The 27053-nt window shown below is 31.9% G+C and overlaps 2 protein-coding genes across 3 annotated transcripts in view; one reads left to right on the forward strand and one right to left on the reverse strand.

The window, feature by feature from the left end:
• The window catches only part of LOC136024825 (uncharacterized), a 149819-nt gene extending 146712 nt beyond the window's left edge, over window positions 1-3107 (reverse strand). For both annotated transcript variants that reach the window (XM_065700307.1, XM_065700314.1), the window contains exon 1: window positions 2980-3107. In XM_065700307.1, coding sequence (XP_065556379.1) covers window positions 2980-2985 — 6 coding nt within the window. In that variant the 5' untranslated portion in view covers window positions 2986-3107. The remainder of the gene's footprint in view (window positions 1-2979) is intronic.
• Window positions 1-27053, forward strand: part of LOC136024835 (zinc finger protein 420-like) — a 390140-nt gene that overhangs the window by 353972 nt on the left and 9115 nt on the right. The window lies entirely within an intron of this gene.

Genomic DNA, 27053 nt, shown 5'->3' on the forward strand with positions numbered 1-27053 from the left:
AATTGACACTTCTGTTGGACTTTTGCAAAGTTTCCAAGATATTATAGATACTAAAAATCGTTAAACATAGGGGTATAGGTATCAATAGAGATTAAGATAAATATTGATTAAATATAAATTATATTAATTTAATTAGAGGACAGATCAAAATTTCAAGTATTAATGAGTTGCATAACCAAATAAGTTTCAACCATACAAGAAAAAGTCAGGTCAGGTCAGTACTAGAAGCAGTCAGCAAACCATATTAAAGTTATCAAATAGAAAAAAAAATCATTATATAGTGCATAACTTTCCTTGTGCTTTTGCCACATATAACCTTAGATTTTGTATATAGTTCAACAGATCTTAACCTTGTAACTTCAATCATTGGTTAGAGCCAAAGCCAATTGTAGATTCTTTCCCTTAAAATGTAGTATTTAATTTTGTCTTAATATTATCACTCAATTGAAATTATACAAGGGACAATCCGTTGTACTAGAGAAACTATGCTTGTTCTTTCTGTATTACTTATTCAGGCTATTTGCCTAAAAAAGCATAAGAATAAGAATAAGCTGAGTAATAGTCAAACAGTCAAGTTAAACTGAAAGTCGAACAGGACGGATGGCCCAAACCTCAGTGCTTCTTAAAGATCCCTTCACGGGTTCCGTCATTCTTAATCATTTTCATTACTATTGAAAAATAAGTCTTAAAAAAGAAAACAATAACTCGAAAAAAACCCATGTATTTCTTTACATAATACCACCCTATTCCCCTTAGACACACACACAAAAAATGCCAATCTGTGCTTATGGCTTGAAATAACACATTAAAATTTTGTAAAAATTAAAAATAAGCAAATTAAAAGTTGAAATAAAATGATTTATTAAAGCTTGAAATTAATTGAAACAATTTGCAGTAAAACTCTAAAAAAGAAAAAAAAAATTGTTAGTATCTTGAAATTACAAAACAAAACACAGTTAAAACTTGAAATTAAAATATGAAACATTAAAATTCTAAAATTACAAGATACACACTCTTAGAGCTTAAAAAAGTGTTAAAACTTTCAAATTACGAAAAAAGACAAATGGAATCTAATAACAAAGTGAGCTAAAAACTTGAAAAAACAGTAAATTAAGGAAATTCTAATGCCGTCCAAAACCATAGAAGGACTCCAGGCTTTGGAAAAAAATTACCTATTTGCTTTAGAAAGGTTACAAAAGTAAACATTCGGAGAAATCATACCATCATTTCAATGAATAAAGATAGTCGGAAGAGAGCTGTAACGCAATAACAAAATGAAAAATTGTAGTCTTTGCATCTCAGAATCGGATCATACTTGTTTAAACTAGACGAATTGCTAAGATGACCCGCCCCAGTTAATGGCTATATCGCTGCTTATATGTCAGCTTTGAATAGAAAATTTGATGTATGATAGACATGAAAAACATAAAATCAGACTGCCACCTGGGATTTATAAAAAGTGTCACTTTAGATTAAAAAGCTTAGGAGTTACTTGCTATTATATTCCCAATGTCATCAGGCTATTTGATGCGGTGGTTTGCCCCTTTGTCTCTTATCTTTGTTAGTAGTCCTTGCTATCCCTACATATAGAAACTTATAACCTAAGTAGCTAAAAGTAGCTAAAAAAATACAAAATTTTGTCTAGATTACTAAGTGTTATAAACATTAATGGATATTCCAGTCCCTAGGAAGCAGCCTGGTTATCCAGGCTCAATAAACTAAACTCCAAAAGTATCGATCTAATAGAAAGCCAACACGGAATGTTTGCTATTTCCATTCAATCCTGTTTCGAATAATGGGCTAAATTACTAAAGATCCACTCTTGTGCATTTGAGTGCGGATCATTTCATTTTAGAAGTATACTCATTAGAGCTTCTGACTATTTTAATTTATTTGTGTATTCAAAGCAAATTGACAAGACCGAACAAGAGGAAAGGTTAAATTATCTGGGTACCATTATTAATACAGGAGCTGGATGCAGTAGAATGTTAAAAACTGAGTCGCCAAGGCCCAAGCTGTTTTTTTTACAGTAAAAAAATTAAAGTTTGGAAAAATAAAAACATAAGTCTACAAACCAAGGTTCGAATATCGGAAGCTAAAGTGAAGACAATGGTCAATTATAGTTCTGAAGCATGGGCGTTGCAAAAAAAGGAGGAGGATTCTCTTGACATTTTCCAGAGAAACTGCCTATGAATTGTTTCGAGTATCCAACTGACTAACCATATATCCAAAATTAGTCTGTACTAAAAGTGTGTTTCAATCTCACTTTTTAGGACAATAATTATAGAAATGCTGAGATGGCTCTTGATATTTTCCAGAGAAATCGCCTATGAATTGTTTCGAGTATCCGACTGACTAACCATATATCCGAAATTAGGTTGTAGTAAAAGTGTGTTTCAATCTCACTTTTTAGGAAAATAATTATAGAGATGCTGAGATGGCTAGGAGACGGTCTGTGAATGAAAGATTGTAGATTGCCAAGGAGTTTAATTTTTAGGTAATCGTCTAAAGTCAATATGAAAGATAGTCGTTGTTGGTTGACATAGGTAGGTGACATAAGGAAAGATATAAAAGAAATGAGAACTTCCTCAGATGAAATAAAGAAGAAGTCTTGGAGTAGGTTTGGTTGGAGAAGGAGAATGTAGCTGTTTTGGCCTATGGCGGCTTGGTGCTGCGGTAAATTGTTGTTATTTGTAGTAGTAGTATTTCAATCATACTTTGATTTGATGAAAGGGGGAGTTAATATTATGGTCAGAGGTTACAAGTCTAAGAGTTGAAGCCCTTCAGTTCATTTTCTGACTAAAAAAGTAACAGAAATTTAAACTTCCGATCAAATAAATTTTCCTCCAAGTTCATACAAATATCTTATACTGAAACTACCTTAAAAACTATGTATTAGTTCAATGCAATATAAAATTCCACATAATAATTCAATTTTTTTTTACATACAGAAACAGAGCAACAAATAAGAAAAATTACCTTCATTTTTATCAAAATAAATCCTTAATATCTCTGGACTAGGATTCCTCTAAACAAGATAGATTACTTTTGCACAAACAACAAAGTATAGTTTTACTGAATAATATACAAGCCCGAGTCTTACAAATACAGATAAAGTATTATAACTGACATAGATGGAACAGGTAAAACTTGTTACAAAATTTAAAATGGGAAAAAATTAAAAGGTAATGGGCTGTAGCTTATTGGGCAGAGGTTATTGTTTATAGACAGCACACTAGTGCTGTTTAAGTAATCTTCTGTTGTCATTGTAAAAAGTATTATTGTCATTGTTATTGCTATGTGCAATTATTGTTATTTTATGGTTTGAATGTTCATTTTATAAGGTTAACTGTCACACGCCCAGATCAAATGATTTCGTATTTTCGAGTCAAAAGATGAAAACTGGCCATTAGCTTCAAAATATGAAAGCTTAAAATCAAAATTTAAATTGAAGTAGGTTTGGGTTAGGGTTAGTGCGGTGGTAAATCCCACTAAAATTGACTCCGATTTTTGCAATTACCTAAATTTGCAATTACTATCATAATTCTGGTTCTGTGAATGTATGAATTTGATATCAATGAGTCCAAGAATATAATTATGGTGCAAGTTACAGCTGCATCGGTGATGTAAGTTATAGCTGCAGGTTTGACACAAAATCGTATGTTTTGATAAAATATATAACTTAAACCTTACAATTTTTATATCAGATGTTTGTAAAGACAATTGGCAAGGGACACATTTTGCGATCTGGGTAAATATTTTTTTTATACTGCAAAAGTCTTGAAGATAAGCATGAATAAGCTTTAGAGTATAAAAAGGGAGGGACACTAAGAGGTTATTAGTTCATGATAAATTCAAAATAAATATCTCCTTTCTGCAATTGAAAAAGGTTCAGACTTGGATTAGAAATAGGATTTAAAAAAAGGTAATTTTTGCAGGGACTGAAAAAAAGATAAGCTTCAAGTTATATTAGGCTTCAAGTATAAGAAACAATGGGGTAACGACCGAATCAAAGACCTCTTGGATGGCAGAAAGTCTTGTTCAAAGGCTTTTAAGGTCAATATTTTCAGCTTTTGGTTTCAAAATAAATGGCACTGCACTTTCTTGTGTAAATTTTAGGCCCTTGCTATTATCCTGGATTTAAGTGGTAGAAACCCTGGCATGTATTCGATGTTGTATTTTGCTCACAGAGACGAAAAAGTATTACATGAATCATTTGGTTGCATTTGAGTTACTATTCTTTCGTCATAATGCATCTTAGTTACCCTTAGGTAAAATACAAGAAAATCTGAAAAATTTCAAATGGTTGCCTATAAACAATGTTACATATCGGGATTCCACCTAAAAATCAAGCGAATTTACTGTAGAAAATCGAGGCATCCCTGATTTCTACTCTTAATTTCTGCATTTTACTCTAACCCACATTAAACTGAAATCCAGCAATAATTAAATAGATAAAAATAAATGTACACAAATGCAGTGATACGAACTTTTGAAAACGTTGAAGAGGGCGAAGCACAATATTAAAAAAAAATTAAGATACCCACAGACAATTTTTTTCAAGGTTTATCCCTAGAAAGGTCACTAGAACAAAAAATAAAAAGAAAACCTCCAGTGCCTCCCATGCAATCTTGAAGTCAGACTATTGACAAAAAGCAACATTTTTGCACTATTTATTCATTACTGTCAAATTTAGACCAAGTTTTAATAATACGACATCAGAGTCACAAGTATTTAAAAATGGTACATTTTCACTTGATGTGGCAGTTTATAAAACAATTGATTTTGACAGCAAGGCATAGAGGCAAGCCTTTTTAGCATTCAATTGTGTTGTGTTCTGATTCATACCCATAATTTTACGATAAATTTTCTCCTCGTGGTAGTTTCTGTCCCAAACTGTACGGTCTACCAAAAATATATAAACAATGTATTCTGTTAAGACCTTTCGTAGCATATACTAAAGCCCCCTCTACCAATATTGGAAAACTGCTTTGCACAGGTTTCAAACTTTCATTGTATTCCGAAAATTCCTCTATTCGTAATTCAACATATTTAGTTCAAAAACGTAGTAACAAAGAGTTCAGAAAACACAATAGTTGGTAGTTTTAACATTGTTTCCATGTAAACGAATATAGATGTGGCTATTTCTGAGCAATCATAAAAAAAACAAAAGAGAAGAAAGTTATCACTTAATCAAGGTTTCACCGACCAGACTTGATTGTGAATTTTAATGACTCTAGTTAAAATTTTTAATAAGTTTTTCTTATACTTTTGCAGTTTAGTGATTTTTTTCAGCGAAAAAAAGGTGCCCATGAGGGCACCTTTATCCAGGCTACTAGTAAATACTTATGTCTAGAACCTTGAAAATTTACCATTAAATTCTTATATTTTTAAAAAATATCTAAAGGGCTACCTTTTATGGATGGCATAATTTCACTTTGGAATTATGGGGAATATGAACTTTGTTTTTTTTAGATCATTTTAATACATATGACCAAAAACTGCAATCTACACTAGAAGCTGAATTTGAAAATTAACTACAATTTTCAGATGTTTCACTTAATCGTAATACTGATAAACTGGATTTTAGTGTCTATGAAAAGCCAAAGCAAAACGATAGATAATTCATTTTAATTCAAATCACCCCCCACAAGTTAAAAGAGCAGTTGTAATTTCTCTCACTGATCGTGCTGTGAACATTAGCTCCGATTTGTATGTACATTCAGAAATAAATTTTGTCCGATACATTTTTTTTGGTAATGGATACGCCATTCCTTTTTTCAATAAGATAATTAACTGTAAACTCAAAAGACATTGCTGTAAAATTCTAGATATTTCACAATGTGCTACTACTTTTAAGCCCTCAAAAATTATCTTATCTTCCGTATATCCAAAAAATCAAAACAAATTTTAAAAAGTTTTCATAAAAATAATGTTTATGTGGTTTTTACTAATAATTTTAAAATAATTAATTACCTAAACTCCGGTAAAGATAAAACCCCAGTTACGCGCCAAATAGGGGTCTATAAAGTACCTTACGACTGTAAGAATTACTATGTTGGCAAGACCCATTAAAATCTAGAAAAACGTCGAGCCTAAAGAAGACATAGACAAGGTATTAAGTTAAAAAAGTTCTAATAACTCCTTTAATTCAGCTTTAGGTTGGCATACATTTAATAATCCGTCCCATAAGCGAACCTTTTGGAGAAATATTCACTCACCAGTAATAATTTGGGGATAGAACAGGTGGATCCGGAATCAACCAAAATTAGTCTCGAATAAGTAATAATATTTCTTGGAATGGGGACTTGGGGGAGCATTCACTAAATTCTTTCAAACAGTTCGTGGTAACGAGCTGTTTGGTAATATATATATATATATATATATATATATATATATATATATATATATATATATATATATATATATATATATATATATATATATATATATATATACATATATAACGAAAAGAGAAATCACCATTGCAACAGCACAAACACATTAGAAAAAAAAAGGAGACAGAAGAGAAAATGAAAACTGTTTTCCTAAATTAGTGATTAATATAGACCAGCACTTGAATGAGGCCTTAACCCTACTTCTCCATACAATCATATAGGTCAAACAGCATAGCCATACACAATCAACCATAAAGAATAATCCATGGACAGGCAGTCATGTCGTCAATGAGCATAAGTCGTCATTTACCAAACAATAAAAACAATAAAGACAAATAATTCTGAGAGAAAAACCCAAAACAAGGGCTCATCAGGAGAATACACTTGCCTATAGGATTTCGGCACTTTAAATCCTCTACCCAGTCAAGTGTTGTGCCTACAACAGAATACCTATGGTATCCCCGTGTCAGGTATCACCCCCAAAATATATGCCTATAAAAAAAGTAGCAAATGTAGAACAACCAAGTAACACCAAAACAAGCTCACCCTGTTAATATATTCCTCTGTTTAGCAGCACTAGGTAAGCTAAATGTGAAAAATTTTGCCAAATCACAAATATTAACTCCTTGCGAAAAACCTGAATGAACTAAAACAATTACAGATTTCATCAGTACCATATGGCTATTTTTGAAAAATCCGCTCATTTAGATATACAATTAACAAAATAGATGGTGCTGCATCAACTTTTCGCGAACCTACAAATTTACTAAAAAAATTCCTTAATTATTTCCAGATTATTCTTTTGGTATTTATTTAAAAGGTTGTTATAATAAAAACTAATTTTTTTTAAATTACCAAGTTAATTTATTTGCAGAAAAACCTCTTAATATCAATTTTAGTCTTAAGATTTTACATCTATTTTTAAAATCAATATAATTACTAAAAATCCTTGCATATCGAAGTAACTGTGAGAAAAACTCCGAATATGTGATATTTCAGTGTTTATTACTTTCAAGGAATTTGGAAATTAATCACTTCAAAATCAAAATCATCTGTTTTATCATACATTTTAAAACTTAATTTATTATTATCAGAAATATTAATATTTAAATCTAAGAAATGATCTTCAAGACCAGCGCCATGACTAGGTTCAAGGGTAAGCTCTGATGGATATATATTTTTAGAAATATCAATGCAATCCGCACAATTTAAGACCAAAATATCATCTAAATAGTTTTTGATTTTTGACAAAACATGTTTTAAATTATTTGTATTATTCTTATCCATCATGTAATTATATTCTAGTTGACTTAAAAACAAGTCAGCTATAAATGGGCTGGCTCCCCCCCCCCCATGGGAATTCCACGATTTGCTTGTACAAATTACCATTAAATCTATTATAAGTATTATATAAAACAAATTCTAATAAATCAAAAATCATATCCAAGCTGTAACATCTCAAGGTAACTGCAGTCTTAAAGCAATTTTTCCATATAGCTTGTTTATTATAAGTGTCTTTTTTTAAGAACCTCTTACTAGATAAGAGGAAAGATTTCCTGATAACCGTTTTTAAATTATATAACACTACATTAAGTGATAAATTAGTATACATTGTCGCAAAATCGAAAGACTCAATTCTTTTAGCTGAAACCATTGTTAAAGAATCTTTCACCTGCAGTGAATTATTAAAACTCCAATTTGGATTAAAATTCGAAAACTGTTTAATACCAGAACAATAGGTTTTAAGTTTATTTTTAATTTCTTTTAAAATTAAAGAGAGGTCAGTAGCAGCAATGCGGCCTGGAAATTTAGCTGCTCCAGTTATAAACCGTGGTTTAGGGGGATTCTTATGAAATTCTATAGTCCAATATAGGAAATGGAACTTTTTATCATTGTCATTTATTTTAATATTAAAATATTTAAAAAGTATTTCTTCAGTCTTTTCGATTAAATTCTCATCCTCTAAATTTACCTTTTCGTAAACATTATTTGTGCATAACTCCCTTTTAAAGATATCACAATACAGCTTCTGACAAATTATGGCAAAATTTTTATTAGCTTTATCCACCGGCACAATTACAAATTCATTCTGTAGATTAGTAATTGCTTGTTTTATCTTAACATTATGAAATAATGACTTAGTCTTACTATTTTTTAAGTTAGAATATATTTTATTTCGTATTCTACATATAATTAAATTCTTCCAACTTTGAAAACTCTCTTTATTTTTATTCTCTTTCTTACACCACTTATCAATTAATAAATCAAAATCATTTTCCAAGCTGTCATGACCACTCGATGGTTTCAAATGATGAGAAAGACGAAAATTAGCCCCTTTATTCATTATAATTTGAAGATCATCTTGTTTTATTATTGACAAGTCCCCTGTTATAACATATTTGTAAGTGGGATTTACAAGTGGGCCAAGTTGCTTACAGTTACAAACTGGTTTCCAATTTATATCACTATCTAATCTTTTAAGTTATAAATTATAATTAAAAATAATTTGCCCAATAGTCTTTGACAATTTATAATTTAAAACCGGTTTATCATTATAATTCAAATTACTAGGGAAGGGCCTGTTTCACATCCCGCTGATTTAAAATTTTCAGTAAATTAATATCTTCAATCTGCTTACAAGTAAAATTAATAGGTAAATATAATCTGTTGTCCTTATTACCAATCTTATCAAACTTTTTCTTTTTTAAAATATATTTCGTTTTAGTTAGAATGCAAATTGTATCGCATATTACTTTAAAATTATATTCAAGAGCTGTATTATTCTTAACAATCCAGAAAAGTTTTATTTTCTATATATATATATATATATATATATATATATATATATATATATATATATATATATATATATATATATATATATATATATATAGTAACCCTACTTAATATGAATTTAGGCCAATTTAAACACTATTATTGTCAATGTGGTAAATAAACCAAAATTTAAAAAATATTGATTTGCTTAAAACTTCAAAGTATTGCAAAGAAGATATCCAATTTCAAAAAATTAAACTTTTAAAATTTTAATTGGCATAAGGTGGTAAGGTTTATTTTTCTGTGAACTGAGACCCTTTTAAAATCTCTTGCCTTTTTGTTACATTAAATATTCTCTAGTATGGAGTGTTGTGTTGTTTTTTTAATGTCTGCTTTTTTATCACGACCTGTCCTACCTAAAGTGTATTCTTGCTCAGAGCACGATGAAAATGTGCAAATGTATTGTTCAAAATGTGTTAATGCTCAAAGCACGATGAAAGTGTTTTCTTTCTAAACTACAGAAAAAGGATGGAATTGAACAAGGGGGCAATTGTTGGCAATGATTTACAAAGCCTAATAACTAAATACTAATAACAAAAATATTTTTGTTGCTTTAAACCGGATAAAAATAGTTAAACCCTCATTTGCACCAACACCCCATTTTGTACCACACATTTGTATGTTTCACGGTGAAAATATGCAAATGTAATGCTCAAAATGTGTTGTTGCTCGAAACACAAAGAAAACATGTAAATGTGTGGTACAAAATGGATTGTTGCTCGAAACACGACGAAATCGTGCAAAATTGTTGTTCAAAACGTGTTTTTGCTCGAAATACTGTGAAAATATTTTAAAAATGGTACATTTGTACAACACATTGGCATATTTTTAGCGGGTCGGGCAACGAAATATTTTGAAAAGCATGACATATCAAATGTGTTGTTTAAAGTGTTTGGTTGGCTCGAGACACGATAGAAGTATGCAAATGTGTGGTACAAAATTGGTTTTTGCTCGAAACTCGATAACATTCGAGTTTTGATAAGGTGAAATTCAACAGCTTCAGTTTTGAACATAAAAAATATGGAAACAAAAATTGTTTGGCTAGTAATGTTTCAGGTCAGACTACGTTTATCAATCACAGCTAATATGAACGTATGCTTAGAACCATTTCCAGCATTTGCTGAAAAAACGATGCTGAAAAACGATGGAAATATGTTTATGTGGTACATAATGGGTTTTTGCTTGAAACACGATGAAAATATGTAAGCAAAAACAACAGACGGTTCCACCAGGAAACAGTTCTCTCATTTTTTACATTCTTTGTGTCATCTTAAAATTGTCTCGCTCTTCGTTTTTTTTCATTTTATTTCACCTTCCTTTTTTTTCCAATAAGCTTTTAATATGTGTACATATGTATATATGTATGTATACGTGTACTTATGTATGTATATATATATATATATATATATATATATATATATATATATATATATATATATATATATATATATATATATATATATATATGTATGTGTGTGTATGTATATATATATGTATATATGTACGTATATATATATAAGGCATCATTCAAGTGCTGGTCTATATTAATCACTAATCACTTTTTTTTTTTTTTTTTTTTTTTTTTTTTTTTTTTTTTTTTTTTTTTTTTTGTGTTTGTGCTATAGCATTGGTGATTTCTCTTTTCATGATATATATATATATATATATATATATATATATATATATATATATATATATATATATATATATGGCCATCCTGGGTGAATGGTATCGGATTATTCGGACTTATTTTTATCGGATTGGATATTTGCTGCTTGTTTTGTTTTGGGTCAATAAGATTGGAAGTTATAGCTTTTAAAAAAATCTCCAGGGAATCTAGCAATAACCAATATATCTTCAAAATACTCAGTGAAGTAGCGTGATGATCTGATGTATAATGACGTTTCTTTTTTTTTATCAATAACTTCATCCTCTTACAATGCTAAGTTGTTGATAAGTCGTGTACCATTTGCATAGCTATTGTCGTTACTTTTGCCGAAATTATTTTCTTGTAGATTATTACCTATTGGCTGCGATCCTCCTCGACACATTTGTCTGTATCGACGAAATATTGCTAAAAAAGCCAACAAGTGCAAAGTTTTAAAACCAACCTGACGCAGCTTGGCAGTTACAACTTACAGATAGGCTTTGAATATATTTAGTACCAAAAACGATGTAATACCTCGGTAGAATGTTCTACAACAACTTAATATATGTCTGAAAAGTAAATTTTGCCGTACGAAGGTGGTTTAAAATAGTATTCAATGGTTTGTAATGGATGTGCTGCGAAATGCAATTTGTGATAAACTTGTTCAGCTGTTTTCAATCTACAATACGACTGTTAGTGGTAGAATTATAACTTCTGTTGAATGAAGCTAAAGCAAAACATGATTTCAAGATTCGGATTCTTTTTTTTATTTTTTAGAGAACAAAGGATGTCCTGATAAAGGGAAACATATTTATTAAGAATTTTGGAGGTGATAAAAATTGGATGATGCCAGCAAAATATTCAAATCAGTTACTCTTCTCCGCGGAAAAATTTACCATTTGCCACTCTTTCCTTGCAAAAATTTATGGCTTCATTACGAATACAGGTGATGTTGAAGGGTCCTAATGACTTAAAATTTAATTAACGTAGTTCATGTCATCTTTACTGGTTTTTATTTGAATTGTACCATACCTTATTGGAATGAGAAATCGCATTAACTTTGTTCTTCTTATATAATACTCTCTTCTTCTTTACTCTCATTTTTTACCAGTTTTGATGCTCGCTGTTGCATGTCTTCCAGCCTTGCCATTTATTCTTCTTCAATTTAATTTCTGACAGGCTCTGATGCTCGCTGTCACAACCCTCCTAATTGTGCAATTCTTTGTGCTACTTTTTCATTATTGACAGGTTCTAACTTTCGTTGTTGCTTCTCATCTAGCCTCAAGGGTCTGTGCTCTTAACTTTTGTTTTTAATTTTTTTTATATTCATTCTTGCAAGGTTTTCTAGGTGCATTTATTTTGCTTCTTTTCTACGGATTTTTGCTATTTCAGACAATTTATTCTTCAGACATCTGCTCGTACTAGTTGCGTATCAGACAAAATTCAAAATTGTCGAATTTCACCCATTTTCATATGAAGTTGTCTAGGTTATTTTCTTGGAATTTTCACGTTTACGTGTTCAGGTGAATGGATAAAAACTCTACATAATTAGACATTATATTTTGTTTAAACTGTTTCTGATTTTGAAGTGCCTGATCAGACAATTTGTATGTAAGCACTGAAAAAAAACTACTGTTTATTAATCATCTTTGTTTATGGATCCAGAGACCAGGGACAATTCCTGTAGTCCTTAGAAACACTCTCAAGAGAGTCTATACAATAAAGGAGACTCGTGCATCACTAATATGGTTCTGTCACAAAGAAAATTGGACATTATTAACAGAATCCTTCAGTCCTAATTCCTCACTTATTTAATTCCCATATCATCATCTTAATTAGAATGCCCCACATAGTGTATTGACACTAAACCCTATACAACTTAAACATTTCAAGAAAATTCCCCGTGACATCACTTCTCATACCCCCCTATTCCCGTAACACAAATGGCGATGACGCTGTAGGCTTTAGAATCTTACGGTTAGGGAAAGGGACTGTATCCAATCCCTGTTTGGCAGTGAAACTATATTTTTCTTGAGTTGTATTGGAAAGAACTAATAAAGTTAAATCAATTATTTGGTAAATAATTATATTAGTTGTTGAAAGGTTACGAGTTGAAAATTTAAATTTACTGTAATGTTTATTTTTATTTGTAATGTTGTATCAAGCACGAAAGAAAAATTTTTTCTTATAATTCATTTTCAGTAAAGTGAAATTGACGCAGGGGGTTTTTGACTTTTACAGTAAGGGAATACGGCATAACACAAACTCTTGTTCGTAGTGATTTTTGCTTGTTTTAAGCTTTATTTGTACATTCAATTTAAGTTACATCAGTTTAATGATTCATTCATTCGTTTGTATTAGTACCTAATGTTTGTTTTTTTTTGCTATGATTTCTTATTTAATTTCTTCTCGTTTAGGGTTTCATTTATACTTCAACAATAATGTATACTTTTTCGTTTATAGCTTGATTTGTAGATTCAGTTAGAACTTTACTCGCTTTAAGAGTTATCTATTCATTTATGTTAGTACTTGTGGCATTTTTTTGCTATTACTGTTTATTTAATTTCTTTAGGTTTCATGCATTCTTCAATTTCAAATTTTGGTTGTTTTAAGTTTCAGTTATTGTAGGTTTCTCTCTCTTCTGATCTTAAGTTTAATGTGGCCTTCACTTTTCTTTAAGAAACTTTTTTTTTGAGAGGTTTTGTATTAATTAATTTTTGTTAATTTTTAATTGCCAGAGATTCAAGTTTTTCAAAAATTTTTATTTCAGAATAATTGTCGTTTCTAAAATAGAATAACAGTTTTGGCAAAAACTAACAAAATTAAACTGAATTTTTGAAATATAATGCTATTAATTGCTGAAAGGTCACCAGCTCAAGATTTTCTTTCACTCAAGGCAGCATTTAAAGCTTTGACGCTTCAAGGCCTAAGTATTTTTGCCACTCCGTTTTTGCAAGATTTTTAGGGAAGTCACAAAAATATTGGGGATTAAGAAAGCCACAGGACCTACTGGGTCTGTTGATATATCCTGACTAGGCTTCAGTAAAATTTTCTTTTTATTTTCTATTTAGTAATAAACAAAAAATGTTTGTAATGTACTAAGTTTTAGTAGAGCACCAAATACTCAGTAGGCCTTATGTTTTTATCGTTAGGGAAAATGGCAGTAGCCAAGCTCTTGTCTGTGGTGAAGAATATAGGTTTCTCTAGAGTGTTGAAAAGAGTTAATAAAATCAAACTGAATTCCCATGGTTTTCGGAATACAATATCGTTAGCAATTTTATTTAGGGGAGGGGGTTTCAGGCCATGGACGGAGGGCTGGACATATTCCGTGAATTTTGGAACAAAATATCGATGAGGAATGTTTTTGTTGTTTTTTTTTAGGGGGAGGGGTTGCTTTGAGCCATGAAGCGTCGAGCCATGAATCCAGGTTAGCTCACATGGCTTATCAGTGATAAGATTTTCGGTGGGAAAGAGCATCAGACCATGGAGCACTGGGGGTCAGCTCTTGTAAGATTTGGAATAGAATATCGTTAGTAATTTTTTGGGTGGGTGTTGGTGGGTTGGGTCTTAGAGGGTCAGTTGTAACTTCCTATAATTTTGAAATAAATATTGCTATTAAGTAGGAGCGGGTTGGAGCTTGCAGGGAGGGTCAGGATTAGACCCTATCCCTTATTTTGGGATAAAATATCGTCAATAAGTTATTTGAGTGGGGATTGGCTTAGGATGGATAGGATAATATCTATTTTCAAAAGACTATCACAAGCTCTATAGAGCCGAATTTGCTTTATATGTCAGTAAAAGCTAAAAAAAAAATTCAAAACAGTACATTAAGTCAAACACTTAAAATTAAAAGGAATTAAAAAAGCAAAATCATCAAAGATAAATGGCAAATCAGTAAACTTAACAATTAAATTACAAAAACATTGCAGTAAATCAAAAAAGAATAAAAACGGCAATAGAGGAAAATGGGAATTTGGCAAGTACATAATCACAAATTATTATTAAGGTGTTTCAGAATAAAGGGTTTAAAACTTTTACGAAACCTTTCTTTAACAGCAAGGATCGGAAAGTTAGTTGGGAGTGCTAAGGAGGCTGACCAGGGGAGTCGGAGTCTAAGGGGATTGTGAAAATCAGGGAGTAAGTCCTCATTACGGGGATTGGAAATGACTGATTTAGCGAAAACCAGGCAAATTTTTTCCCTCATTTCTTTTAAGGTGGTAATACGTGCAGCTTTAAGGAGGAAGGAGTATAGAATTTTGCCTTCTTTGTAAATGATCCTGAGCGAACGCTTTTGGACCGACTCGATTTTGTCACTAAGTTCATTTGAAAGTTGCGAATGCCAGACCGGACATGCATATTCCAATAACGGCCAGATAAAGGATAAGTAAACACGGAGAGAATGTATCTTAGGACAATTAAATTTGTTTACCAGCTTAAAAAGGATAGTGAAACATTTGCTTGTTTAACAATGTTGGAAACATGTGTGTCCCACTTAAGCTCATTAGAAATTGTGACACCAACAAGCTTAACATCTTTCACTAGCATTTCGCTTGGGATCTGGTCGAAAAAAGCAGGAGTAGATTTTGAGAAGTTGATCGTCATCATCTGTGATATAGTGGGATTTACTGTCATATTTAGATACAAGTTTTTCAAAAAACAATCTTAGTAATCCCGCAGTAAACAAGCCACTATACATTTTTGAAAAAAACTATTAGTTAAAGCCTGAGGAAGCTTGAATTAATGAAACACTGGTCCTCATAGGTTTAAAAAAAGAAACTATTAAGTAAAGTCTAAAGAAATCCTAGAGTAAAATAGCCCTGACCCTTGGAGACTTTTGAGAAGAAACTATTAGGTAGCAACTCAACAAATTTTTGATTTAGCTTAGGTTTTCTTAAGGAAACTATCAGGTACAACCCAAGGAAATCCTGAAGTAAACAAACCTATATCCTTAGGTTTTCCAAGCATAACAGCTACAAAAGAGATTACCTATGATGTAAAATGCGCCTGTGTATCTTAGTTCCTTATGACGTAACAAACACCTGCTGGCTGTCGTGGAATGACGGGTTCCTCTTAAAAAACAGGAATCCTTTCAAAATTAGGGATAGAATTCCCGTAAGAACTAGTGAGGGGATACTACTCCTATTCATCTTTTTTAATATCCAAATTACATTGTTTTTAGCCTTTATCCAATCACACATCCCCCAAAGCTCAGATCCATTGTAGAGAACACCTAAACTTTTAGCCTCAAAAACCGTGATAACTACTTAGATTCTATTTATATCCCTAAGTTCGCCTCTTCAAACCAATTTACAACATACATTACCTTTTTAACGCTATTTTCTATATGGCTACTAAATAAATTTACTTTTACCTTAAACTTAACTTGTAAATTTGACTATTCCTCCATTGACCCAACATTTCTACACTAAAAAATAAATTTATGATTCTCCTCAAGTTTGCCATATTAATTGGATACTATTACTACGGTTTTATCTACATTAAGTTCTAGCTTACTTCTATCCAAATAATCTCCTAAGATATCAAACAGTTTCTAATAGTTCCTTTGTAAATCCGCAACTAAAACAATATCATCTGTGAATAAAATTATACAAATAGATTCAATGTGTTAGCTCACCATCAGCGCCTCTATATTTTGGATAAGCGACACTACAGAGTTTATAAACAGGATGAATAATTTAGAAGAAAATAAGCAACCCTGTTTAACACCCTTATACCTTCTAAATACCCTTGAAACCTGCGTACCAGCCCTCACAACTGCTCAGTAGACCTCTACAGTTGAACTAAAACTAGCACAAACGGGATTGGAAATTTGTCTCTATAAGACATTCCATTAATAGAAACTTACAAGTATTTAAAAAAGCTCCTTTAATATTTATTAATGCTGTGTATAATCTAACTTCTTAGCAACTGTTATATTTATTCACTAAAGCTTAGAGACTATGTATATTATCTGTCATCCAACAACATTCCCTAAAATCTTCCTGAGCCTTATCCAAAATAGATTTTATTTTCTATCCAGCTCCTTAGTTTAAAGTTGTAAACCTCACAATATAACTTCGGTAAACTGTTCTCTAAATGAATTCATCATTAATTATTATGATGAGACCCACCCCCCTTCTTAAACAATGGTTTCATAGCTGACAAACTTCACTCTTCAGGCCACCTATACGAACTTACCAAAGCTGAAAATAAGCTATTAAAAATGGCCGAAACGTAAATTTTTCCCCACTACAAGATTTTCATCGGAATCCGATCTGTCCAAAATACAGATCCCCCTTCTTTAGACTTCAGGGCTTTGCCAATCTTCTCATAGTAATTGGCGAGTGAAGTATGTAATTTTCCTCTCTGAGTGGGTATCAAGCCTGCTGATTTAAGTTCGTTGATAAATCCTCCAGTCCATCAACCTTTGTACAGTCTAGAGACTCAAGATATTCACTCCAAGTGTCAGCTCCAAATATTTGCTCGATTACAGAAAGGCTATTAGATCTTTGTACTAGTTGCCACATTCTATATCCTATGGCGCAAAATTTTTCTGAATTTCTAAGACATTAACATTTCCTTATTTCCTCTTTTTACTTCAAAGTATCTAGTTGTATTGCACCCACTTCTTTAGATATATCAGAAGAGCAGATTTCTTGTTATTTTTTTTTTAAACTTTCGTAGTGCTCTCACCAGTTCATTTTTTCCTTCCCAATCATCATTAAAAACCCCTTCTCCTTCTTATTTTTTGCAATTTCCCTTTTTACTAAACAAAAAGTCCCTGTACTCTCTATTATCTTGCATAATTGTCTTAAACCTTTAGCTACTTGACCATTGTTATGGTTCTCTGGCTTTCCTCCAATAAAAAATACTTTTCTCAATCTCAAAAAATACTTTTTCTTGCCACTTAACCACCCTGTCTTTCCCAATTTTATCAAAATCTTTTTTTGAATTAAATTAGTTATGTTAGTACTCAATTGTTGCTCAATTTCATAGAAAACTGAATGTTTAGTTTCTAATTATTCTTCCTTCGAGTCTGTTTCTTACTTGTCGTGTTGCATGCATCTTTAAATCTTCTTGCGCATTCTTATCATTCCTATAATTTCTTCGTTCAAGATGTATCGATCCACTTCTATAATATCTTAATCGAATATGGATTTAAGTCACCTAAAAATTTACTCTTGTAGTCTTTATACAGACTATTATACTTAAAAACCTCTCATTACAAAATGTCTCTCGTATCCTCCTGCCAAACATAACTTTTTGATTCTGGAGATACATGCACGGCAAAAATCATTATCTTAAAAATCCCTATAATGACCTTCAGCCAAGATATATTCTCTAATAGCGATTACTACCTATCGCATGTACTACATGTGTTTCTCTGAATCAACTGAGTAACACCACCATAATGTGGATTATTCTCACATCCCTTTGTCGAAACATGGAAAATTAAAAAAGCCCTTGTTAAATACTTGCAGATCATGCCATGTCGAAGCTAAGCTAACAAAATCATAATCGTCTAGCCTAAATAAACCATTAATTTTATCATCATTATGACTTTGGAATTTCCGAAGTGATAACCTAATAAACGTGCTACTTTTTCCTTAGTCCATTTCTACTGTTAACAATTATTCTCCTTGAAATTACCTCATAATGTCCACCAGAGCAACACCAAAATAGCAGAAGACCGCCTGATAACGGGGCTCTAGTCTCTAAATTTAAATGCAAGACAGTTACGCCTCAGCCTATTGTCATCATAACTCCACGAAAACCAACTATTCTTTTGTTTTATCCGTTATTCTGTCCAAGGTAAGCTGCCCTAGTTTGACCACTCTTGTCATTTGGGCTCACCACAATCAAACAGCTTCTTTTGATTGTGGTTTTAAGTGTGATAGTAGAGTGTTATTTCTGGGATGATATAAATTCATTATTTTCTCTGCCAGCCATCCTCTCATCACCTATACTTTCCTCGAAATTCTCTGACTTACAAACTATAGCTTCCTTAGTCTTTTTTATTTCTTTCACTTTGTCGTTTTTTTATCTTTCAAAAATAAACGATCTTCAATAAAAAGTTTCAAACCCTCAACCTAACGTCTACATGACCTTCCTCTATCATAACTGGTATAAGGTTCCGTCAGACGCTTATACACATCAATGCTCAAGATATATCGTGTTAAAACAAGCGTTGTTATGAAATTGGCAATACTTCACTAACAAATCCCTGTAAGTCAATTGCAGTTTTATTACTGGCTCACTGTTATATATACTCCTCTTAGAAATGATTTTTAAACACCTAATCTGGAGTTTAAACATAGAGTTGGAAACCATATGTGAACGAACCGACGAAAAATTGCAACAATATAATAGATTGAATAAAAGGAATAAAAAAATTTTGGATAGCTAAGCGGTGATCTAGAAGATGTTTAAAAATAAAAGAAGGGAGCAAACACTTATCAAAATTCATAGAAAGTCTAAGAGTGGAAAAGGAAGAGGCAAAAAAATTAACGGATTCAGAATGACCCCTCCTCTTAACACTAATCTAAAGAATTTTACACACAAAAGCTAGGGGTGGGATAGTAGATTGTCTTTGCAAGAAGTAGTCAGAAAAATTATTCAATAAATTAGACAAGTACAGTTTCCCTAATGAGGGAGATAAAACCCCACCTTGTATCATGCCCATCCGTGCATGAATTAGAAAATTCAAAAAACGACCTTCACCGATTTTAAGACAACAAAAATAATTCTCATACAAATCTCTTAACAAATAAATAACAAAAATATTTATATCCTTTCAAACCAGTAACTAAAGAGCCATAACGTGAAATGTAATCAGAATCAGTTTTTTAAGATCTCAAGGTGAAAGCATCGGTCTAAAACTTGATTTTATCATCAAATCAGTAAGTATTTCTAGTGAATTTTAATATATGGAAAGCTTGGTAGATTTCACATTATTTGGGAAAGTATTTTAGTTTCTCACTAGATTAAAATTATTACTCAGTGTTGTAATAAGTGAGTGATAATCCTATGATAATAAATGTCAAATTAATTTGCCTTATCGTTTATTTTTTTAAATTTTATTAATAAAGTAGCTGAAGAGGGGAGGCTTTCTGTAGTAAGTGTCGTCTTACCTTCTAGGAATGGTGTTTCCCTTACACTTTGGAAAACATATAGCAGAAGCCTAAGTTTTCCTCACTTATTGGTATTTGATTTTTTGAATTACCTTACTACTTTCCGATATTATATGCTTACCTTCTGATATCATCTTTCCATCTGTTTTCTAATTTGTTTTTTTTTGTTTTTTTTTTACTGCCAGGATTGCTGGATTACGCTAAATTACTTGAAGACAAGCATGAACGAAAACTTATTTTGAATACTGTACCGTATTTTCTTGTGTAACCACTAGACGAGGGTGCGGAATTAGAATAAATTGTAATCTCGGCTGTAAATTGCTTTGCGCATGACGCAATCTTAATAGCAAAGAAACATCTTTAATCTGAACTTAATATGCAGGGTCAAGTCACTAGTCATGTCAAAAATGTCAAAAATATTATTGATAGATGTGATCTCCCCATATCAGCCGCCAAAGAAAATACGAATATAAAAAACTTTGCTATTTTTAATCCATGTGAAACTCCAGTTGTTAGCAATGTTGTTTCTGCTAAAGTAGTAATAAAAGTAAATGAGATTCCCTGAAAGCTGGTTTGGTCAAAAACGTACATGGCCACTTTATGGCATGTTAAAAACACATTTTTTTTGCGGCTATAGAGAATTGAAGTTGCTTGCTCTATTTCAAAAAGTGCAATGCGTCTTTCATAAAGGAATGGGTTCCGCAACAGCCAACCAGCTCAGACAAATATAGTGACTAAAAAAATTTCAAACAGTCTTACAAAAAATATGATGGGGTTCCAGTCAGAAATAGGTTTTTTTTATATGAGAACCTTAATTTCAGTTTCGTACAAATAGAGATAGACGGTATCTTATCTCGAGTAAGTGTGCTGTAAGGAAAAAATTGCCATTGTGCCGCTACGATTTCTGTGTGACAATTATCAAGTTATAACCAATGAAGAATCTCGAAAAAAATTGCCTATCAGACAATATTTTACTCAACTGATGAAAATATGGCCAACCTTGTTGATTATATTAATGCAAGTTAAAGAGCGGCAAGATTGAAATAAGACTCTGGTGTTTGTTATTCAATTTCGCAAAGAACATCACCAACTGGTTCTAACACCAAAACTACTTTAATTCGGAAATTTGAAAGTTTCTCTTTCTATTTGCATACGTTACTCCTTTTGCAAGTTCTGTTACCAAAGTTCAAACAGCTGGTTAAAATAGTGTTTCAAACACACGCTAATTAACTAAAAAGATATTTTTTTGCTAAATCAAAGCTTTCTTTTCCCAGGATTCCCAAATTTTGACAGATGCAGCATAACTTTTTTCAATGGTCCAGCTTTTGTTGAAAAAAATATAGAAATATTCAAAATGAATGTCAAATCATGGTTGTTTTAACGCTTACGATAAAACTAAATCCCGGAAAAATAGTTTGGGGTATGAGTATACATTTACTCTTAGCGTATATATGTTTTTTTTATCTTTGTGGTACAGATTATGAAAAGTTTGAGAACCTTTGCTTTATAACTTTCTTCAAATTTGACAATATTTTGTTTTTCATTGGCAGGTTTCGGAAATATTTCATATCCTTAAAAGAAATTTAGTCAGTCATCGGATTTAAATTTTACTTGATAAGAAACTCGAATCTTTGGGAAAAGAACTCGAAAAATTTTGTGTGTTAAAATTGACATTACCTTATCAAAAGATCATACAATGTTATTAATTAGTTTTTTCGCATGTTGTCTGGTTTCATAAATATGGCAGATTATAACGAGCACGTATCTCTCTTTGAAAATTAATGAATAACAGCGAATTATGCTTGTTCTCATTTTCTCTCCATTTTGGCCTGGTATTTCTTCTTTGAATGCCCCAGTGAATTAAAAAGATAGGTGAAAGGACGTAAAATTTTCATCCTGAAAGGAGCATCTCGTAAACCTAAAACATTAATAGCTTGAATTACGTAAGAAATATGTTTAAGAAAACTGCAAATAATGCTGTAATGAACAAGTATCAAAGCCTTTTGGGCAATTGGTATAGAAATTAGAAAACACAGCAGCTACTCTTTTCTTAGGATTAAGCAGTCCTTGTTGTGTTAGACTTAAAAACCTTTGTCCATGGGGACATTGACTCCAGTCTTGCTGTAGTTTGTTCTTTTATTTATTTAGTTTGTTACATTGGTCAGTGGTGTGACTCTGTCAGCCAAGCCAGACTCGATACAGCTCTTAATAGGTAGCAGGAGGAGCCTGAAGGGAAAATGAGGTAAATGTTGTATTATTTGCCCCAGACAACGCATTGCACTCCAGGTGGTAGGCAGAGAATCAGGAGATTGGTATTTGCGCTACGTAATCCATTGAAAATTAGGATTGGAAAACTCTTTAAGAAGAGAAAACCTTTCAATCCTGAACCTTAAAGCTTTTTGGTTGAGAAAATCCGTTTGCTTTTAAACGTATTGTGTTTTTACGAGAACATACGTTATAGTTGGACACTTATATCCGGCATCACAAACCTAAATATTAACAAAACCAATATAAACTAGGAATTTTTACTTTTTACAAATTGGAAAAAATGTGTTGTCTTGTTTTTGAAACCATGACCCTTATATTGAGAATTTGAGACACACTAAACAAATTTGGAATATTTTGTCAGTTTTGTACCTTTTCTGTAGTAAATAATTCGTGGAAAAATAAAACTTTAAGTGAAATTTGACATGTGTCTATTGTGAGCAGAAATTGAAAGATGAAATTTTGATAACAACACCTATTATTATCAACAGTACTACTATTAAGAGCTCACTGAAATACCAAGCTGATTGAGGTCAACACAGCAAAGTACGCTCCTTCTTTATTCCTATCTATTTAATGGCTCCCCCTTACACCCTTCAAGGAAGCTCCAATTCTCTTTAAATCTTTTCGTATGACCTTTTCCCACTCCATTCACGAACAGACTGATTAATGTTTAGCCCAGTATGGTTGGCTGAAAAGAACGATCCTTAGTAGTCTGAAATCCGTCTTTTATAAAAAAAATATCTATCCATCGTTTCCTTTCTCCCATTATAGCCCGAGAAAGTGGATCATATCACATAATTTGTATGCTTTGCTTTTGAAATACATTCAGTCAGACTGGTACCCTAGACAATCTGTTGACGTTTTTTGGAAAACAGTATAACAAATTCTCCCTTATCTTTCAGAATGCCCACTTTTCAAAGTAATGGTCCATGCTGGACCATTATCCTTAGTAGGTTCCAGAATTCCAATCTTGGATCACATAATTATCTTCCTATTCTTCCAATTTCTTTCAAATCTGAAAAAAAAACACTGGGCCCTGGTTTTTCTAGTTTTAACATCTTAACTATACTCACTGCCTTTAATGATAGTACTACCTAGGTATTTGATTTTGTCCATTTGATCGTTTTCTTATTACCCAGAATTACTTCACCTGCACTTATTCTCAATGCTAGCAGCTTATTCTTCTTATTTGTAATTTTTGAAGCTATTTTTCATCCTTGAACCGTCAAAACCTTCAAAATTCTTTGTTGTTGCTAGCATTTTTAACAATATTGCTGAAATCATTTGCATAATTTTAAGTCAAGAATGGTTTTACTTCCCAATTTAATTCCTTGCTTTCTCAATTTCAAAACTAAGGATTAAAGGGGTCTAATGCCTCTTTAACTGGATACTTATGATAATTTTTGTAAATACATAACGCTATTAATTTACAAGGAAATTTTGAATATGAAAATCTATTTAACTTTAAAGCAGCCTATAAAACGTTTTGAGGCTGAGCGTAATCTTTAAAATTGGGGAAAACCTTCTAAAGGGATAGTGATGCTTATGAAATTCTTGCACACATGATGATTCTCTCCCAGGAGCTTGAGTGTCAAATTAGGTTCAAGATTTCAAGCGCCTATTAGATAAACCATCAAATTTGACTTTTTTTTATGCCCAAGAAAGTAGATATCGTTTGTATGTTTGCTTTTTGTTTGTGTCTTGGTATATCTGATATTCTTGCCAGGGTAAAAATTTTATCTTTTAAAATTGTTATTAATTACAAAAACTTCCCTAAAAAGATTTTTTTGTAAATAAAACAAAAGGCCATATTAAATTTAAGATCGGAAGAAATAGAAATCTGAAATAACTCATACTCAAAATGCACTTATTACTATTAAATAATAAATGAAACCCAAAATAGACCAAAAGTAAAAAAAAAATTATTATTGTCAAAAACATACAACAGGTCCTAATATAAATGAATATATAAATATTAAAACGAGTTAAACTTAAATTGAATATACAACTCAAGCTTAAAACGAACAAAATAGATTTGCTATTGAACTATAAATGAAACCAAAATCAAAGAGAAATTAAATGGGCATTTATAGCAAAAACCAGAAAATAAGCACTAACATAAATGAATAAATACATCTTTAAACGAGCGAAACTTAAGTTGAACACGCAACTCAAGCTTTAAATGGACAAAATTAACTACGAACAGGAGTGGGGGTCTTGCCTTCTTCACTCACTGTAAATTGGCACTTCTTCACTCACTGTAAAGTGCGTCTTTGGCACTTTACTGAAAACTGTATGGATCTTGAACAGTCTTGGAATGTACAAATAATATTTGACTGAATGTGTGATATATAATTCTATCAACTATTGGAATATCATTAGTTCAAGATTTTATTTCACAGCAATTTTATTTTCATTTTTAATTCTTGTAACAACTGTAAAAATACTTGTATTACGATTTGATGTCAGTGTAACACCAATGACAAAGTAGGCTATAGACTTTTATAGTTAAGGAAGTGAGTAGTGTCCAAATTCTTGTTTGGAGTGAAGCTATATATGTCTTGAACAGTCAGGGAAAGAAATAATAAAATCATACCGAATATTCCATACATAATGATATTAATTTCTGAAGGTTTATTAGTTCAAAATTTATTTGACTGCAATTTTTAGGCTTCTTTTTCATTGGTAGCAAGTATAAAAGAAAATATCTATATTTATAATATAATTCGTTTTTTGTTTGCTGCATGCACAACTTGTATATTTATTTGTTATAATTGCTTATATAGCTTCTGTTTGTTTTTGGGCCTATTCATTCTTTAATAGTAATTTCTGGTCGTTCTGAGCTTGAGTAACTGTGCGAGTCAGGGAGGGAGAACCAGGTTTCATCTCCCATGATTTTTTGAATAGGATAGCGTTAATAAGTTCTTATGGGGGCGGGGGTTTGGGTAATGGAGGAAGTGCCAGATATTAGCACCGATTATTTATCATTGATATTTATTTCGGGGGAGGGAGGGTTATCGGACCATGCAGGACCAGGGGTCAGCTTCCTTAGCTTTTGAAAACAATTATTGTTAATAAATCTTCTTTTGGGGTTGGGAGTCTTGCCATGTAGTTGCCATAACTATTAAAACCAAGTGTCGTTAGCATGTGCTTTTTTGGAGGGTCAAGCCATACAAAGAAGATAAGAGGTCAATAACCATATATTTTGGAAAAAATATCACTATCAAGTTTTTGAGTCGAGGTTTCGGTTAAGCTTTTGTGATTTTGAAACTAATTTCAAAACCCTCGAATAATAACCTTATATACATATAGGGCATCACTAAAGCACTTGCCCTAGGGCTGTGTTATTTCATGGCTTTTGAGATTTGTTGTCTGATTTTTGACTTAATTTAACAAAATGGCTATCTCAAGAACTCGATCAGATGGATTTTGGGTAAACGGAAAAGCATAACTAGTTGCCTTCTGGTTCCACTCGACTCTTCAAAACGGAACGAGAACTTCCAATTTTCAATAATATGAGCTACCTTTTAAGCTTATAACATCATTCCTTCCGTAAGAAACCAATATCCAAGGCATAATTTACATCACTTGCCCCCAGGTTCTGGTGGTCTTTGAAAAATTCGGAACTTCTATTGTATGATCTTTGTTCTATTTTTGAAAAGATGAACATCTCAAAAATTCGATCAGACAAATTAGGGAATAAGACATTTTCTGGGGGGGGGGGGTTAGGTGCTACCAGATTACTTTTGAATCCCAAAAAGGAAACTAGAACTATCATTACCTAGTTTTTGGGCCCCCAGTAAAGTTTACCTTTTCTATAAAAACTTTACATACAACCGGCCGTAAGTTTAAACCCCTCCTCTTGCCTTTGGGGAGGGGTGGTTATGCTCACTTTGAAGTTTTTGTTATCTTATCAATGGGTTATTTCAATCAAAAGGAATATTTCAAAATTCTGATATAATGTGGATGGGGAAAACAATGTGTCTGTGAGAAGGGGAAAAGGGAGACGCCCTCCTTTTACATTAACTCTTAAAAAGAAACTAAAAAAATTGATTTCTAATCAATTGAGCCATTTCTGAAATTTATAAAACTGTCCCTTATATTCAAACCTTCTTTGCCCCTGATGTATAACGTCGAGAACTACACTTTCCCCTGTGCTCTGGGGTGCTTGTGTCAGTTCCAGAGTTTTTCATTTTATCTTTAAAGCATTTTTGACAAAATGGCTCTCTAAAAGTTTTTTCAGAAAAATTTTGGGAAAAAGGGGCTTGGGGGGGGGGGGGAAAGATACCATCCGATCACTTTTGACTCTTACAAAGGGCACAAAAATTTTGATTTACAATCAAATGAAACTCTTTCAAAGCTTATGCAACCTTCCTTCGCATACAAATCTTGTATTTTCTGGAGTATAATTCACAACATTTGGCCCGGGTTTTGGGGACTGTTTTATCCTTGCAATTTCTATAATATGATTTTTGATAAATTTTGAAGTTAATGGCTATGTAAAAATTTAATCAGACACATTTTTGGAAAAGGAGGTTGGATGGGAAGGCGGTTCAGTTACCATTGGATCACTGTTGCCTCTTAAAAATACAAGTGTAACTTCTTCTCACTGAATTTCTTCTTATTTGAGTCCCCTCCGAAGTTTACAAAGCCACCTCTTCCATAAAAACATTATGGTCTCTTTGGGAACAATTTATAACCTTTAATACTCTCAGGTTCTAAGGAGGACTGGTTAATATGACCCCAAAGTTTGATTATGTGATCGTTGGACTA

Source organism: Artemia franciscana, chromosome 1 (assembly GCF_032884065.1).
Source record: "Artemia franciscana chromosome 1, ASM3288406v1, whole genome shotgun sequence".
Taxonomy (NCBI): Eukaryota; Metazoa; Arthropoda; class Branchiopoda; order Anostraca; family Artemiidae; genus Artemia; species Artemia franciscana.